The sequence below is a fragment of the Puma concolor genome, chromosome E2 (genome assembly GCF_028749965.1).
Source record: "Puma concolor isolate L17-30 chromosome E2, mPumCon1.1.hap2, whole genome shotgun sequence".
NCBI classification, from domain to species: domain Eukaryota; kingdom Metazoa; phylum Chordata; class Mammalia; order Carnivora; family Felidae; genus Puma; species Puma concolor.
Window position 1 is genome coordinate 36,105,359 of NC_141681.1, and position 17,652 is coordinate 36,123,010.

At 45.5% G+C, this 17,652-nt stretch overlaps 1 protein-coding gene across 3 annotated transcripts in view; it reads left to right on the top strand.

The window, feature by feature from the left end:
* The window catches only part of ABCC11 (ATP binding cassette subfamily C member 11), a 69,051-nt gene that overhangs the window by 20,529 nt on the left and 30,870 nt on the right, over window positions 1-17,652 (top strand). For 2 of the 3 annotated variants that reach the window (XM_086689506.1, XM_025920480.2), the window contains exons 6-13: window positions 1,164-1,397; window positions 5,796-5,969; window positions 6,820-6,967; window positions 7,125-7,273; window positions 8,587-8,694; window positions 12,042-12,302; window positions 13,522-13,593; window positions 15,988-16,112. In XM_086689506.1, coding sequence (XP_086545632.1) covers window positions 1,164-1,397; window positions 5,796-5,969; window positions 6,820-6,967; window positions 7,125-7,273; window positions 8,587-8,694; window positions 12,042-12,302; window positions 13,522-13,593; window positions 15,988-16,112 — 1,271 coding nt within the window. The remainder of the gene's footprint in view (window positions 1-1,163; window positions 1,398-5,795; window positions 5,970-6,819; window positions 6,968-7,124; window positions 7,274-8,586; window positions 8,695-12,041; window positions 12,303-13,521; window positions 13,594-15,987; window positions 16,113-17,652) is intronic. The other variant, XM_086689507.1, reaches the window with a different exon arrangement.

Sequence of the window (17,652 nt, forward strand, 5' to 3'; positions counted from 1 at the left end):
CCCTCTAGCTCCATCTTCCACCATTGCCCATGCTGCCCTGTGCCCCTAATGCATGGCCTGTATGGATCACATTAATGGGGTCCCCCTGCCCTCTGGCTTCTGGTTGGGTTGGACCAATGGAAGACTACAATAGGAGACTGCGGGGAAGGAGAAAGTGAAGGCAGGATATTTATTTCTCTGACTGCCTCCTTCCCTGACACTGGAGGTTGGGGACCAGACTTCTGGGAGGAGCCCTTTCTGTATGACTTTCTCCTTCTGGATTCCAGTGACCTAACTCTACCCTGTCCCTCCAGGTCTGGAAGGTAACAGTTCCCTGCTGTCACTAGCTTCATGTGTTCTGCCATTCCTTGTTGGATTTCCCAAATTCTGCCCACACCTTCATAAATAGTCACTTCATCAGCTCCTGAGTTACCCCTTTTGGGTGTGTGTTCTGTTTCCTGTCAGACCAAGCTATGAGGTGGCAGAGCCAGGATTCAGATCTGGGTCTGTTCAACTCCTGTCTCCTCCAAGGGGACTGTGAGCTTGAGAGCAAGGTTATGTTTCAGTTAGTTTTGATCATTTTTAAAAGTTTTTATTTTATGGGGCGCCTGGGTGGCGCAGTCGGTTGAGCGTCCGACTTCAGCCAGGTCACGATCTCGCGGTCCGTGAGTTCGAGCCCCGCGTCAGGCTCTGGGCTGATGGCTCGGAGCCTGGAGCCTGTTTCCGAGTCTGTGTCTCCCTCTCTCTCTGCCCCTCCCCCGTTCATGCTCTGTCTCTCTCTGTCCCCAAAATAAATAAACGTTGAAAAAAAAAAAATTAAAAAAAAAAAAGTTTTTATTTTATTTTATTTTTGAGAGAGAGAGAGAGAGAGAGAGAGAGAGAGAGATACCAAGAGAGCACAGCAGGGGAGCAGCAGAGAGAAAGAGGGAGACCCAGAATCTGAAGCAGGCTCTAGGCTCTGAGTTGTCAGCACAGGAGCCCAATGCAGGATTCAAACTCACGAACTGCAAGATCATGGCCTGAACTGAAGTCAGATGCTTAACTGACTGAGCTACCCAGGTGCCACAGTTTGGGTCATTTAATAAGCTCCCAGTCTTGACCTGAGGACCTCACACACAGCCCATGTTTATTATGCCTGAAAGGATGGAGAAGTCTGAATAATTCAAACTCCTGTTTCCTTCTAGATGCTGGTTATACCAAAGATCTTGGAATATTCTGAAAAGCAGTCGGGGAGTATTGCCTATGGAGTAGGCCTCTGCTTTGCCCTCTTTCTCATTGAGTGCATGAAGTCCCTGTGTCTGTGTTCCTGCTGGGTCTTCAACCAGCGCACAGGCATCAGGTTTCGTTCTGCTGTTTTCTCCTTTGCCTTTCAGAAACTAATGCAATTTAAGTCTCTAACACACGTCACCACAGGAGAGGTGAGTGTCTGGGACTGGATACTGGAGACCATGCTTGCCTAGCCTTCCTCCAGACATCCCTGCTCTGGGGGCAGGGAGAGGGAGGAAAAGGAGTTAGGAAATGAGGAATAAAGAGAAAAGAAATAATTCCTAGGATGAGTGTCGATAATCACCAAGAATTACCTCTGGAGACAAGAACAGGTCAACGGTAACCCAGGGGGATGCCACTTCCATTTAGAGGACTTGAAAGAGATTTATTGAACCCATAGTTACTGAGGTCTACTCTGTTCTAGGCCCTGAGGATACAGCAGTGAACAGAAAGACACCAATCCTCAGTTTAAGCACACTGGAAAGTGTATCCCCTCACCCAGCCTGGGGAGGAGGGTAAGGGAGGGACATCCTCAGGGAAACCAAGGGAGGAGCGATTGTAGATTATCTCTCAGCGTGTTAATTCTTGTCTGTGAAAAAGGAGTACTTAGAGCTGCCTGGTTACCAGTTCCCTGCTCTTGCTCTCCTAACAAACAAACAAACAAACAAACAACAGAGATTAGAAAAAGATGCTCCAATTTATGACCCTCAGTCATGGGAGTATTGGAACTTTATATATTAATTTCATGTTCCCTATTTTTCAGTTGCTTACGGTTGCCTCGAGGAGCATGGATTGCTTTTATATTCAAACAGACATTTGATGGGACACCTGGGTGGCTCCGTCAGTTAAGCTTTTGACTCTTGATCTCGGGTCTTGATTTCAGGGTCGTGAGTTCAAACCCACGTTGGGCTCCGCACTGGGTGTGAAGCCCACTTAAAAAAAAAGAAGGAAAACGAACAAACATTTGAATTTTTGGAACAGGCAGTGCTTCTTTGACTTCTTCCCTTTGCCATCTGGCATCAGCAACTGTCCAACCTCACCTACTTTTGTCTCCACTCCTCCATCCCCAGGTTGGTTTCTTTCCTTTGGCCAGGCCTGGCTTAACCTACAGTTCTCAAACACACCAGGCATTTCTACCTCCAGGCAACGTTTTTCACATCACCCCTGCCCTTCTATAATCCCATTCATCCTTCAAAGCCCTATTAAGGTGTCCTCTCCTTAACGACAAAATTGCTAAACCCCACTGTCTACTCCCACCAAGCACAAATCTGGCTGCCCCGTATGAGCCCCCTTCAAAGACATAAACCCTTTCAGATTCACTGCTCTATCCCTCAAAATGCCAATGTTTGAATTACACAGGACAGATGTCCAAAACAATGTCTGCTAAATTGACCACTGCCAGGTGGATCTTTTTCTAAACTCAATAGCAAACATAAGGTATTTGTTATCATTGTTACCATTATTCTTTACCATTTTTTTAGTCTTGGAACCTTAGGCAAGGTTCCATGCAGTCTCTCTGAAGCTGTAGAATAATAATAAGACCCGCCTTACAGGATTGTTGTCTCATAGGATTAAATGAGTTAGTACATACAAAGCATGTAGGAAGGGGACAGTGTTTTAGAAGTGTTAGATTGTATTACTAATTTCTGTTAGGCCTTGAGCATGGGGGCTCCCTGTTGTCCTGCATTTGACTGAAGTTGAAATCCATGGCAGTCCTTCTCCCTACTGATCTTGGGAGACTCATCATAGTAATTGCTAACTTCCACTAAGCCAGACGTTGACCCCAGGGCTTTACCTCATTAGCTCAGTCAGTCCTCTGACAACACTCTTATGTGGTAGTTTCTGTTATTGTTCCCATTGTCACAGAGGTAGAAACTGAGGCAAGGAGGGAGTAGGAAACTTGTGCAAGGTCACGTGATTGGTAAGCAGCAGAGCCTGGCTGCAGGGTCCAGGCTCTGAACCAGGGCACCTACCTGCCTTGCCAAGGAGACCTTCCACATTGAGGCCAGCTCTCTTTCCTTTTCCATGTGCCTCTGTTCCGAGCACCTGCTGTGTGCAAGGCCGATTTCCCCAAACAGCCTCACAGAACATAAGACAAGACAGCCCACTCAGAAGTGGAGATGGATGTAGCTGCTCACCTGAGGAATCCTAGAGTTGTTTCCATAAATTTTACTTTAAAAATAATTTAAAAAACACCTGCATATGTTCTCCTTGGGCACAAAATAGAATAGATGACTCCCTGGGCCCAGTCACTTCCCTTATGCCTGGAGGTGACCACCATTATCAATTTGGCTTGTGTCCTTCTAGACTTTTTAAAGTGCATTTAGGTACACATGCAAGTTACCCATGGAAAACATACTGTATCTTGGGTGTGTGTGTTTTAAGTTTATTTATTTATGTATTTTGAGAGAATGAGAGAGAGTGAGAGAGAGCGTGATTACACAAGCAGGGGAGGGGCAGAGAGAGGGGGAGAATTCCAAGCAGGCTCTGCACCATCAGCACAGAGCCTGATGTGGGACTTGAATTCACAAACCTGAGCCCAGATCAAGAGTTGGATGTTCAACTGACTGAGCCATGTAGGCGCCCCTGTGTGTGTGTGTCCTTTTTATATAAAGGATACTATATTTCACACAGGGTTCTGCCACTTGGTTTTACCAATAGAAAATGTATGATACAATTTTTTGGGTGAGTTTTTTTTTTAAGTTCATTTATTTATTTTTAGAGAGAGAGAGAGAGAGAGAGAGAGAGAGAGAGGAGTGCATGAGTGGGGGAGGGGCAGAGAGAGAGGGGGAGAGAGTCCCAAGCATGTTCCATATGGTCAGTGAAGAGCCCAAGGCAGGGCTCCAAATCACGAACTGTGAGATCATGACTTGAGCCAAGATCAAGAGTCAGATGCTTAACGGACTGAGGCACCCAGGTGCCCCTTGGGTGAGTTTTTATGTCAGGGGCACTACATTGTTTGTGTTGTTTTGTAGCTTTTCTTCCCTCCTCATTATGTCTTAGCTTTCCATGTTCACACATATAGATCTTACTCATTCTCTTTCAGTGATGCTTACTTAGAATTGTGGCACTTTCTTTTTTCCCCATTTTTATTGAGATACAACTGACACATAACATTGTATTAGTCCAAGGTATACAAGATAATGATTTAATATAGCATTAATATAGCATTTTCAATATGCCAAAATTAAGTGTTTTATATGCACTATCTCATCAGTTGTCACATCAATGCTATGGAGCAGGTTGTATTATTATCCCCATTTTACTGATAGGCAACAAGGCTTAGAGAGACTGGGTAATGTGTCTTTGGCTCCACAGCTAGTAAATGACAGATCTGGGACATAAACTCTGACCAGTTTGCTCCAAGACCCAATATTATCTGATACACCTTGAGTGGATGCTTTAGCTTTTCCCCACCAATGGACATTTAAGGTGTGTCCAGGGTTTTGCTGCTATAAGCACAGCTGTATTGGATATTCTTGCGTGCGTTTCCTCTAGCACATGCAAGTGTTTCTCAACAGAGAAATAAAATAGCCAAGTCATGGGGTTTGTGCAATTATTAACTTTAAAAGATACTGTGAAACTCCTTTCTAAAGTGGCTATACTAGGGGCTATGCTTCTCATACACTTTCATCCTTTTTTAAAGATTCAGCCTGGGGCACATCCTGGGAACTGGAAGGAGGTCAGTTTAAAGTTAAAAGGAAATCACATTTTAAGACATTCAGATTGCTCATTCTGAAAGACATTCATGATTTGGGTCCTTAAATATTTCTTGATTTGGAATGTCAGCTTTTATGTTACAGCTGGACTGGGCAGTATATATTGGGGAGCAGGGAAGTGGACAGAAGATTCTATAGCAAAAAATAAAAAAGAAAGATAAAAAGAATTAGTTCCTGCCTTAAAAAATTCAGCCATTGGAGCGCCTGGGTGGCTCAGTCGGTTGAGGGGCCGACTTCGGCTCAGGTCATGATCTCGTGGTCCCTGAGTTCGAGCCCCGCGTCGGGCTCTGTGCTGACAGCTTGGAGCCTGGGGCCTGTTTCGGATTCTGTGACTCCCTCTCTCTGACCTTCCCCCGTTCATGCTCTGTCTCTCTCTGTCTCAAAAATAAATAAACGTTAAAAAAAAATTCAGCCATTATTATTAGTAGTAATGATTCATAATAATTCATTTATTAGAATGAATAAAATAGGCTAGGAGACTAGAAGCAAATCTCTGGGGAATCTGGATATTAGAAATAGTAGCAATAGTATGGTAAAATATAACTTTTATTGAGTACAGTCTATGTGTGCAGATCCTTTATATTTCATTGACGTTCTCACAACAACCATATGAAGTGGGTATAATTATTCCAGCTTCACAGGTGAAGAGGCTAAGGCTCAGAGTGGTATAGTTACTGGTCCAGGGTTACACAGAAAGCAGGGGAGATTGGTGTTTCTGCCTTTACCACCTTGCCTCTCAAGCCTTGCTGTCACGGGCAGTGTAGCCCCTTGCATGGGCAGTGTGGCACCTGGCATGGTGATACCTATGCTCACGGGCTTGCTGTCTTACAGGCCATCGGTTTCTTCGCCAGCGACGTAAACTACCTGTTTGAAGGGGTGTACTATGGCCCCCTGATCTGTCTCATCTGCTCGTTGCTGATTGCGTGCACTGTCACCTCCTACCTCATTCTTGGACCCACTACACTCTCCGCCACTGTTTTCTACCTCCTGATTTTACTAGTGGAGGTAATGTCTTTCTTTGACATCCATTTGATGTTGGATATCCCCGCAGAACTCCCAGGGCTCTGGAAGCTGGGGTACTCCTGAGGGGAAGTATTGACTCTTACTGACTATTCATTCCATTGTGGTTAAGTTTCAGCTTCAATTTCTGCCTCAAACCATTCTCTGACCACAAGGTTGGCCAAAGAAATAAGAGGTGAATACGACATGCCAAGTCCATCTTGTAGGCTTCTGGGAGGGTTTATCTGCCTCACAGACTTTCCTTAGTAGATATCCTCCATATTAAGCTTTTGTTCCTTCTCTTCTACCTAGAATGTTGTAATGGATTAGCCTGGATAGCATTGAACATTTGTCTGAGCACAGTATAATGGGGGAAGGGAAGCAAATTTGCTGACAGATTCAGGTGAAATAAAATTGGGCAAAACAGGAAGTGACTCGTGTTATGTGTGCTCTGAATTATTGAAATCAATCGTTTTCCTCCCTCAGTGTAGATATTCTGACCAAAAGGTGATTGTAACTGTTGGCAGGTTTAGGGTTTCCAAAGGCAAAGGAGTAACATTTGTTTAGTTAGCCACAGTAATATTTGTTTAGTTAGCTTGGGACACAGGAGAGAAACACCCCTAGGATGTGGGAGGCAGGTGCTCTCAGGCACGATGGAGAGGTTTCCATTGGAAAATCTTCAGCAGGGCCCTGGAATCTGTAGAGTCACAATGGATTCAAACAGTGAAGAATCAAACTCAGGTATTCAATCCACATCTGGATTTTACCTTTGGGCATACTCCTGGTTGCCATACTTCTGCTGGGCTGAACTCTCCTGCCCTTTTCGAAAGAAGCTCTTGCTGCATTCTGACTGCAGGTGTTCCTGAACAGAAAGATTGTCAAGATACACAATCACACATCTGAGGTCAGTGACCAGCGCATCTGTGTGATCAGTGAAGTTCTCACCTGCATCAAGCTGATTAAAATGTATGCATGGGAGAAACCATTTGAAAAAATAATTAAAGGTACAGAAAATCTGGTTTTCTGTTCTGAGCCTTGGGATGTCATGGTGGGCCAAGCGTCTCACCTTTTGGGGAGTTCTTTCATGCTCTGGGGGCTGTTCAAAGCTCCAGAGAATGTTGTTATGGTTAATTCCAGTGCATTGGGTTTTTAATCTCTCAGACCTCAGAAGGAAGGAAAGGAAACTATTGGAGAAGTCTGGGGTCATCCAGAGCCTGACCACTGCAGCCTTGTATGTAGCCCCTACAGCGGCCACAACAGTGATGTTCCTCATCCACACGTGTTTACAAAGGAAACTCACAATTTCACTAGTAAGTGCTTGGGATGCTTTGTTTTCCTCCTATACTGATGGGGAATTTTCTTGGGTGTTGTTTCATAGACCATGCCCTTCAAAGATCTGAAGGTTTTGCAAATAGATAATTGGTGTTGATTCTGACTTTCTAGACTTTTAGGATGCTCAAACTTTCTTCCATCTCAACCTGTCTGAGAAACTGACATACCCTCGGTAGCAACTGTGGGAGTGAGGGATGATAAAGTCATCCGGGGATGCAAGGGAGGTGGAAGGTGCTGTAAAAGCCCCAATGATTCTGCTTACATACCTTGAGAATCCTAAATTAAGGAGTTTCTTCAAATCCAAAATGGAGCCCTGAAAATATGCTTTAAAAGGAAAGCTAGAGCTTATTCTGCCTTGTCTTTGTGGTCTGACCCTGGCCCAGAAAAGTAGCAGTTGCCTTTTAGGGGTGGAATCCCAGTTCTCTGAGGAGAAAAGTCAGGGTGCTGCTTTGGGAGAGTGGGAATCCAGATGGGGCTTGGGGCAGGACACTGCATCCAAAACAAGATAGGGAGCATTTGAGAGTCTGCAGCCAAGGACTTATTTGTGCTCCAGACAGCAGGCACCCCTACTTGGCCCAGGCACACCAGAGAAGCACCCCTGAAGGTCTGAGTGTGGATGCAGGGGCTTTTATAAGGAAAACTCTCAGCAGGAGTTTAGGGCCACACTGCACTCACACAGTGAAGGATGAAGAAAGTAGAGGTGGGGCACAGATTGGAAGGTCCCCAAGGTACTAGGGGTCACATTCTGGGATCCTGAGAGCTGAAGATGGTCTGCTGTAGTCAGGAAAAGTCTCCAGGACAGAGTGAGACATGGATTAGGTTTGAAGTGCAGGGAGATTTTGAATATTGGAAAAGAATACAATATCTAAGGCAAGGAAGAATAAATATGATTGTAATAGCAATAATAGTATCAAACCTCATTGACAGTAGACAAACTCACATATACTTTCTTAGTGTTTCCTCAACTTTGTTCCTGTGCTCACTTCATGATTTTGGTACTATGCCAATCAGAACACTGAGCTTGTTGGGGGAGGGGAAGTTTGCAGAATCACCCAGTACCAAGCTACACAGGAGCCAGGCCTACAGACATGGAGATCTTAAGATGAGTGCTCCTTCTTCACTTTTTCCATTATCCCCAAAATACTGGCTTGGCCCCTGCCAAGTGAAGGATCTGCCTGTCAGAAGCTGTAGGGTCTGGCTCTGTGGTTTCTGGCTCAGGGATGAGGCTTTAGGGAGCAGAGAGAGCAGAACAGGGATGTGACGCTCACCGCCTACTCCCCTCTTCATACAGGCCTTCACAGTGATAGCCACCATGAATCCCATGCGGCTCTCAGTGTTCTTTTTGCCCTTTGCAATAAAAGGTCTCGCAAATTCCAAGTCTGCAGCAGAGAGATTCAAGGTGAGTTGTCAGAGGACTGTTTGCACGGCTCTCTGCTTGGGTGCTCATTTGCCTTCAGTCACCACGATGTTCCTCCTGAGCATGACCCGAAGCCAAGGCAGAGTCCAGTGTCAGTGGAGAGGGATTGGCTAACTCAGTGACCTCCCGTACGGAGGCTGGTGTGGGGGCTGGGGAGACTGATGAATCAGGCTCTGGGGAGATCTTAGGATAGTATACACAAACCAGGTCTCAGACAGGAGGTCTGCAGACCCTGTCCAGTTTTGTATAGGGTTACCCTGATGGTTTCGGTTAAAAAAAAAATCATATTTGTTGTTTGCATTTAAAAACTGGAAATTTTATGTAAAAATCGATTTCTGGATTCCCCTGAACAATCAGAAGATCTGGGAACACCAGACCCACATTCTCCTGTGGCCACAAATGGCTGGAGCTGAAGTGATAGCTGCCCTACTGAGATGAGGCCCTCAGATACAGTTTGCCACAGCCTCCACTGTGTCCTATTGTATCTCCAACACTGGGGCTGTTTTTCCTACTATTTATCATCTTAGCAATGGTCTATGTGACTTCTTTACATAGTTGGTCTTGCACCTACAGCATCTGAGTTTTAAAAACCCTAATCCAAACTAATTTTAAAAAGCTTTTTTGTAGTCATCTCATTTATTTTATTTTATTTTTAATTTTGAGAGAGGGAGGGAGAGACAGGGAGAGAGAGAATCCCAAGCAGGCTCCACACTGTCAGCACAGAGCCCCACATGGGGCCCAAACCCATGAACCACGAAATCATGACCTGAGCTGAAATCAAGAGTCTGACGCTCAGCTGGTTGAACCACCCAGGCACCCCTAGTCATCTCACTTAAATGCATGTAGTTCCCAGCCTATATCATTGACTCACACATTTATTCATTTATTCAAAAAAGTAGTTATTGAACCCCTACTACCTGCCAAGTACTAAGACTAAGAATACTATGGTTAGCATGACCGACAGGGTCCCTGCTCTCAGGGAGTTACAATCTGGTATTAAAACAAGACAACTAGCACGTGAATTAATGGTCAAAGGAGATAACATCAGAAGAGCTATGATGCCAGTAAAACAGTGTGATGTTCTAGAGAGTACGTGAGGGAGGGCTGGGGCAACTTTGGGTGGGCTGGGCCCCGGAAGGCCCCTCTGCTAAGGTGACTTTTGCTCTGAGTAATGATGACTCAGCTTCAGGAACAGCAAGTACAAAAGCCCTGAGGTTGGAATGAACTTGGCTTGTCTGAGTAAGGACAAGACAGTCCTTTAATGCCCCAGGAGCTCCACCCCCACCCCAACACCCTGACTTCTCTGCTGCTGATCAGGGCCCCCTGCTGCCTTCTCCCTACTGGCATGCTAGGCTCTCCCATCCTCCTCTCTATGCCCATTTTCACTTGTAGGGTGGGCAGAAATGAAGAAGCTACAGTCTGGACTCTGAAGGGTGGGCAGGAATGTTTGAGGAAAGAATGCCAGGAGAGACAGCTTGGAGGTCAGAGTTTTTGGCCAAGGATGGGTGTAGTTATGGTGGGAGAAGGGTGCAGAAAGGGTGAGGGTCAGGGCAAAGCTCTTGAACCCTGGGCTGCCCCTCCTGGAGACATTTAGGGGCTGGAGTTGCATAAGGCTGCCCCTTGGATGGGCACTAGCTCTCCAGGTCCCCTCACTCATCAGGGCGTCTTCAATTCCTTCTTCAGTCACTGAAGTTTTCTATCTGGCCATGTAGGCATTTGACTTTGAGACCCCCAAGCTGGAAGGGGGAGGAATGATCCCTTCCTCTTCCTGTGTGCCCCCTGGTGCTATAACCCACCTCCCAGCCTGCTATGCCCTTTGGCTTTTGAAATACGGGGTGCCAGCTTTCCAGGGCAGGGAGAAGACAGCGGTGAGCCCTCAGGGAGGACCCCTCCTTGCAGGTGGACACAGGTAGGAGGTGAGCCAGCTGCTGCAGCTGTGGAGACCTGTATCCTGAGGCTCTAGAGAGGGTGCCCCAGTGGGCACTGTGGTAGGGGTCTCCAGACCATTTTTTGTCTGTGCTGTTTGTTAAAAACAAACAAACAAACAAACAAACAAACAAAAAACAAAACAAAACAACAACAACCAAAAACTGAGAACTGAAAAGCACTGAATGGCATAAACAAAATTAGAGACTGAATATACTTAGAACATTTGGGGGTAAGAGGATCCCATGTGTCTGTTCGCATTTGTTCATATCTAGATGTGTTGTTGTCATATTGACTCATTAAGCCAGTATATCACTCAAAATTTATTTAACAAAATTACAATATATGTAATAACAATTTTTTTTGTAAGCAAGGGAATGAAAACCACAAAATTTGGGACAGTGGTTATCCAGTGGGGAAGGCATAGAGGGTTTGTCCACACCAAGCAGGGGAATAAGATGAAGAAGAACCCCACGGATAGGTAAAAGTTATGGATTTGGGGTTCAGTGGTGGACTTATGAATATTCATTAAGTTATTAAAAATACCTAAACAAGTAAGTGCCCAGCTGACTAACAAAGAGGTGCATGCAATTCCCAATGATGACTGTATGTCTTAACCCACATGTTATAATTAATCCAATTCAATATACTTAAGGTTCAATTATAAAAAGAGACCACCTTTTTTTCTTGTGAAAATAGCTTTTTGTTTGTCTTTGTAAAATACTCATTGTAAAAGATTCAGACAATGCAAAAGTTGCAGAGAATAAAAACCGCTCAATCTCCACTACCTAGAGTAAAACCATTGTCCAAAATGTCAAGAAATCTCTTTCTCGATCTCTTTCTAAGCAAATATCCAGGGAGAGATGTGTGAATATAATTTGACTGCAATAAGATTATACTTCCCACCCACCTCTTTTAATGCTAGAATTCATGTAGTTCGACTCATATTTCACAGTCAGGGAGCTGGAGACACAGGGAGAAGTGACCTGCTCATGGCCACACTTTGAAATGGATGGCCCTGAACAGTTTCCCACAGTGTGCTATGTGGGCAGACCTTCTTACTTTTAATAGTTATAAATGAAATTTAATTAGAAAAATGGCACATCTATATGATGATTGAGCAGCTGTTCTCACCCGTCCAAAATGAAACAGAAAAGAACTAAGAGTGCTGGCAGTTTGCAGGTATGAAAGAGTGGCCCAGTGGTCTGAAATTTGGAAAACCCTGATCTAGAACTCTCACAGGTAGGGCCCAGCTTCCTCTTAACTGGTGGTGGTTCTTTAAACTTTTACCGTTTACTAGAAGTTTATAAACCAGACCAACAGGCAGGCCGGCAAAATGGGCACACATTCCTATTAGACTAAAGAACTGAATTCATCCTTCCTTTTTTCTTTTGTCTCTACAGAAATTTTTCCTCCTGGAGAGCCCTGTTTTATATGTCCAGCCATTGAAAGACCCCAGCAATGCACTGGTTTTGGAGGAGGCCACCTTGTCATGGCGAGACGCCTGCCCTGGGATTGTCAATGGAGCCTTGGAGCCGGAGAAGAAGGGGCACATTCCCGAGGGGGTGACCAGGGCTCAGCCACCTCTAGGAGCCCTCAGGCTAGAGGACACAAAGGGCAGCCTAGCCCCAGAGTTGCACAAGTTAAACCTCGTGGTGTCAAAGGTAGCCTTATCGAGGCCACACAGGCAGGCCGGCTGCCAGACTTTTGGGGCCTAAGGCCCGAGCTTCCTGCCACCATTTCCTTGGCTAAAAACTGCCCTCTCTAAATCCCTCTTTTAAATACCAATTATTCCTGGAGGGCAAGCACAGGAAGTCTTTCATGCTTTAGTGGGAACCAATTGATCATCTACAATTTGTTTTCTGATAACAAGATCCAGAATACTATGCTATATGCTGGGAGAGAAGGGGAAAGAGACCAACATTTATTAAGTTGCTAGCATGTGCTGGGAACTACCCTACACGTTTCCATTTGGTTGCTCTGTGAACTCACCTTATCTGGTTTCTTCTCTGACTAACATTTGCAAGGGCTAGCTTCCCTTCTTGTCCAAATTTCGCCTCTGTACCTTCCTCCTGGAAGTGAAACTAGGTGAGGCCCCACCCACATCTCTGACCTCTTCTCCCACTCATTCCTTCCACACCAGCTACACTAGCCCTCTCATAGCACTTTGGCAGCAGGCCTTGTTCCTGTCTCACGACCTTTGCCCCTGATGTTCCATGGTTTGGAACCACCAGATCTTCCTGTGTCTGGCTCTTTCTTGTCATTCAGGTCTCAGCTGCAATGACAACTGCTTTAAGAAGCCTTTGCTGGCCAACCCATCTATAATTTGCTTCGGTCACAGCAGCAAATTTCATTTTACTTAAATCACTTATCTTCATCTGATATTATTTGTTTGTTTGTTTGCTTATTTATTTCATGGTTTATCTCCCCCTCCCCCATCAGAATATGGAATGAGAGTTCTTTTATTCATTACTTGGTACCTAGGAGAAACTTAAATACCATTTAATGGATGAATGAATGAATAAGTGTATGTATGCATGAATTCTGTGAGGCTGACTTCTCTGTGCCCATTTTATACATGAAGAAACTGAGGCACAGAGTGGATAAATGACTTGCCCAAGATAATAGAGCAGAAAGGTACAGACCTGGAATTTGGGTTTGTTGCCTGATAGGACCACCTATCCATGAATTCCTGTCACTTGCACGTGACTTCCTTCCTTTGAGATTGTGACATCCTACCCTCTTGAGCTTTGCTAGTCTGAGAGGCCTTGGGGTGGATGTGGTTATTTTGTTTTCTATTTGTCATTTTGTGTTCAAACAACAGACCCACCCTGGGTGAGTAGGAGGGTTGTGCTGTCCCAATGTTCCTCCTTGGCTTTGCAGGGGACCTTGTTGGGGGTCTGTGGCAACACTGGAAGTGGCAAGAGCAGCCTTTTGTCAGCCATCCTGGGGGAGGTAAGTGACTTGTGACTGCATGCATGCCCATCCACAGGCAGCCCAGGGACTCCCAAGCTTGAGTTCCCCCAGTCCACCTCACCATCACTTTCTTGCTTGATGGGATCTGAGCCAATGCAATTTTTATAGATTGAGAGCAGTTGGGCATGCACTGAGGGGGAGGTGTGTTATAAATGTGCCTCCTTCTCACCCTCCAGGAGTGCTGCCTCTTAGCTCACCCAGAGATCTGCCCTCACCAGTTCTCTGTGCTTTCCCCACCCTGTTTGTAATCAGTCAGCTCTCAGGGTGATGATACAGGGTGTCCCAAAATTTAATATGATAATAAAAATCATCTCATGAAGCCAAACTCAGAGTGAGACAGGTGTCCTTTGTGAGAGGACATCAGGAGAGCAATGTGGAAGGAGGGAGGAGGAGGAAGAAGGAAGGAGGGGCAGGGGAGAGGAGGCCCTCCTGCATGGGATGGGACAGGACAGTCTTACACTTACACTCCAGCAGTGGAATTTACATGCCTGATGGGTGCCCCTGCCCCTGAGATCCAAACCCTCCAAGTCCAGTCTGCAGATATTCTTGAGGTCTGCTTAGTCTGCAGCCAGGCAGACATGTGCCTCAGCCTACCCTTCTTCCAGTTTCCAAAAAGCCCTAACCTGTTGGTTTAAAACAATTGAGATCACATTGCACACTTTTCACTGAACAACACTTTAAAACAGCCATGGCATCTGGTATGAATTTATGGCCATCTCCCCAAGGGGGTTCTCTTCAGTACTTCCCCGCTCAGCCCCAGCCGCACCCAGCCCTGAGCTGCTCTCTCTCTCCCCTCCTTTCTTTGCCCTCCTTCCAGGTTGTTGGGAGGACTCGCAGTTTCTTTCTTTATCTAGCTCTTCCCTCAGCTTTCCCCAAATGTTATAGTCAACATCAACACTTCCTTGGAATGTGGTCATATTGTCCATGGAACTCTCTCCCGACAGCTCATCTGTTCATACTCCACATGTGATGGCCTTGCCCCAACTTCTTGGAAATGGGGAAGATAAGATTCTACTTAAATAAAAAATAGTAAAAATAGTTTGAATAGTACTTTCATGCCAGGCCCTGTGCTAAGAGCTTCCTATTTTCTCCTTTAACTTGGAAATAACCTCATGAGGAAGGCAGCCATTATGGCCAGTTTATAGGTGAGCAGATGAGGTTCAGAGAGGTGACTGGTCCAAGTCACACCACAGGTGAGGGAGGAGCCTGGGTTGAAACCCAGGTCCACTTGATGTCAGAGCTTCGCTTTTCACAATGGCAACGTTTCCTTGCAGCCTCCATCCAAGGCCACCTTTCTGTGTGTCCAGTGGTTTGTCAGTTTCCTCTTGAAATGAACGAGTCACTTCCCATCTAATAAAGGGAGACAAAAAGATGTCATTTTAAAGTTTTGTTCTAATTAATTAAAGCCTGGCTCCAAATCAGAAGTAGGAAGCACAGGATCATAAAGAGAAAGGAACACAGGATGATGATATCTTATGCTGGGGTGGTGGGGATGGGGGTTACAGTCTTTTTTTTTTTTAAGTTTATTTATTTATTTTGAGAGAGAAAATGCATGCACAAGTGGTGGAGGAGCAGAGAGAGAGAGGGAGCGAGTGAATCCTAAGCAGGCTCCATGCTGCCAGCACAAGCCTGACTCAGGTCTTGATCCCACGAACTGTGAGATCATGACTTGAGCTGAGATCAAGAGTCAGACATTTAACTGACTGAGCCACCCAGACACCCCTCCCCCCAGCTCTTTTTTTAAAAGGGCTTTTAAATTTACCAAACAGAAAAGCAGAAAGACACTAAACACCCATATACCTACCATCTAGATTCAACAGTTGATAGCATTTGCATTTTTGCCACATTTATGTAGAAACACATTTTGTGGAACTATTTTAAATTACAGAGATTGTGAGACTTTTCCCACTTAATACTTCATCGTGATGTCCCCCCAAAAAGGACTTTGTCCCATCTACACGGGATTACATTATCACATCTAATGACATCAGAAATAATTCTGTTGATATCCAGGGATGGTCAGAGATGACCTAGAACATTCCATCTCACCATGAAGACCATGGAAGCACCACTTGCTAGAGAATGGGACTGGAGAAATAAGAGAAAGAAAAAGTATGGGGTGGCTTCAAGGCAGACCTTGGATTTAGTCACAGAAGGAACTGGCCTGGTTTAGCTCTGGCTCCTGTCCCACATCCCCAGGACCTTCCCTCAGACTCACTGGTGGGCCTGGCAGGACCATGTTAAAACTCCCATTTACATTGGAGAGCCCCGAGGGTCCCAGGGGGTGGTGGGTCACTGGACACTGTGGCTGCTGAGCCAGACAGGGTCCTCCCCTGTTCCACCCGGTCCTGAGGCTGACTCCCTTTGCTGCAGATGCACTTGCTGGAGGGCTCAGTAGGGGTGCATGGAAGCCTGGCTTATGTCCCCCAGCAGGCCTGGATCATCAGGGCTAGCGTCAGGGAGAACATCCTCATGGGAGGCCAGTACGACAAGGCCCGGTAAGCTTCTGGGAGGGCCCCGGAGGGACACAGGTGCGTGGGGCTGGTTGGGGGAGGGATCCCCAGCCGTGAATAGTAATTTGACAACTGCCAACACCTGCTATGTGCTCACTTCTATGCGTCAACATATTTCCTCCTCGCTGTGAAAGAAAGATTATTATCATATCATTTTCTAGATGAGTCAGTTGAGGCCTCAAGAGGTGAAATGATTTGCCTAAAATCACAGACTGTGGAGTATATGATAGAATCAGGATCTGAACCCAGTTGCTATCAGAAATTCCATGCTTACCTGTTATATTATAGGAGTCAAAATAACCCTCTCCCTCCAACAACGGTACTTTAAAACTTCATTTGTATCAATGAATTCCCCACCTCTAAGTCAAAAGGTAAAGCAAATAGGGTGATGAGGTTGTGGGATGTAGAAGAAACCAGTACTGGTGTGCCACCACCACCATCCTTGCCCTTTGTGGCCTCTATCTCCCGGTCTGGGGTTTACCTGCTTCAGACATGCACTTGGAAGTTAGGAGTGAAGTCTATTCACCAAAACAGCCCTCAATGCTATAGCTGTGCTTCCAACTCTGGTGGACCCTGGCCTCCTTTGACCATTTGCTTGATTTTATAATCTGCCCCCAGTAGCATTGTTGAGGGGGATGGATGTACAGGTGTACGAACTGGTCACCTCCAGCTGGCTGTCCTGTGGGCTCCTCAGTGTCAAGTCCAACACCAGCTCATGAGCACCCTGCTTGCCCAACCCCCATCCTGCCTGCTTCTCTTCCCAAGTTGTCCAATTTGGTTTAATGACATCAGTGAACTGTGTACCCCAGCAAGACTGATGCCTCGTCTTTTGATGCTGCACATCTAATTTGTCACTCACATTGGACAATTCTGTCTCCTATATATCTCTTGTATTTGTCTCTTCTTCTTCATCTCACTGCCAGTTCTTGCCTGCTATCTCTTGCTTGGACTGTTCCCACTGCCCCTGCCCTTGGCTCCTTGTCTCCAGTCTTCTGCTCTTTCCACCTTGTGTCCTGCCTGCAGGGCAGCCATCCCCAAACACAACTCTCATCTTGTCATTGCTCTGCTTTCAGACTGATATAGCTCACAGGGCAGTTTTTTTTTTAAATATATGAAATTTATTGTCAAATTGGTTTCCATAAAACACCCAGTGCTCATCCTAAAAGATGCCCTCTTCAATACCCATCACCCTCCCTCCCCCCCTCCCCCCCTCACAGGGCAGTTTTCAAGTATCTGGTCCAAAAGAAATGCACCAATTCTTAGACTCAGCACTGCTAGGTGTTTAATGTATAGGTAGTATCACCCATGAACACAAAGGCCCATATACCAGAATGCTCATATTACACATTGTTAATAGTACCAAAAGACTATAAAGAACCCCAATGTCCATCACAGGGACAGTGGTTAAATAATTTATGGTGCAGCCATATAATGAAATATTATGGTGCCATTAAAACAACACAAACCTATATATGCTGCACACAAACATATTTGACCACATTATTTCTGAATGAATATGTAAAAA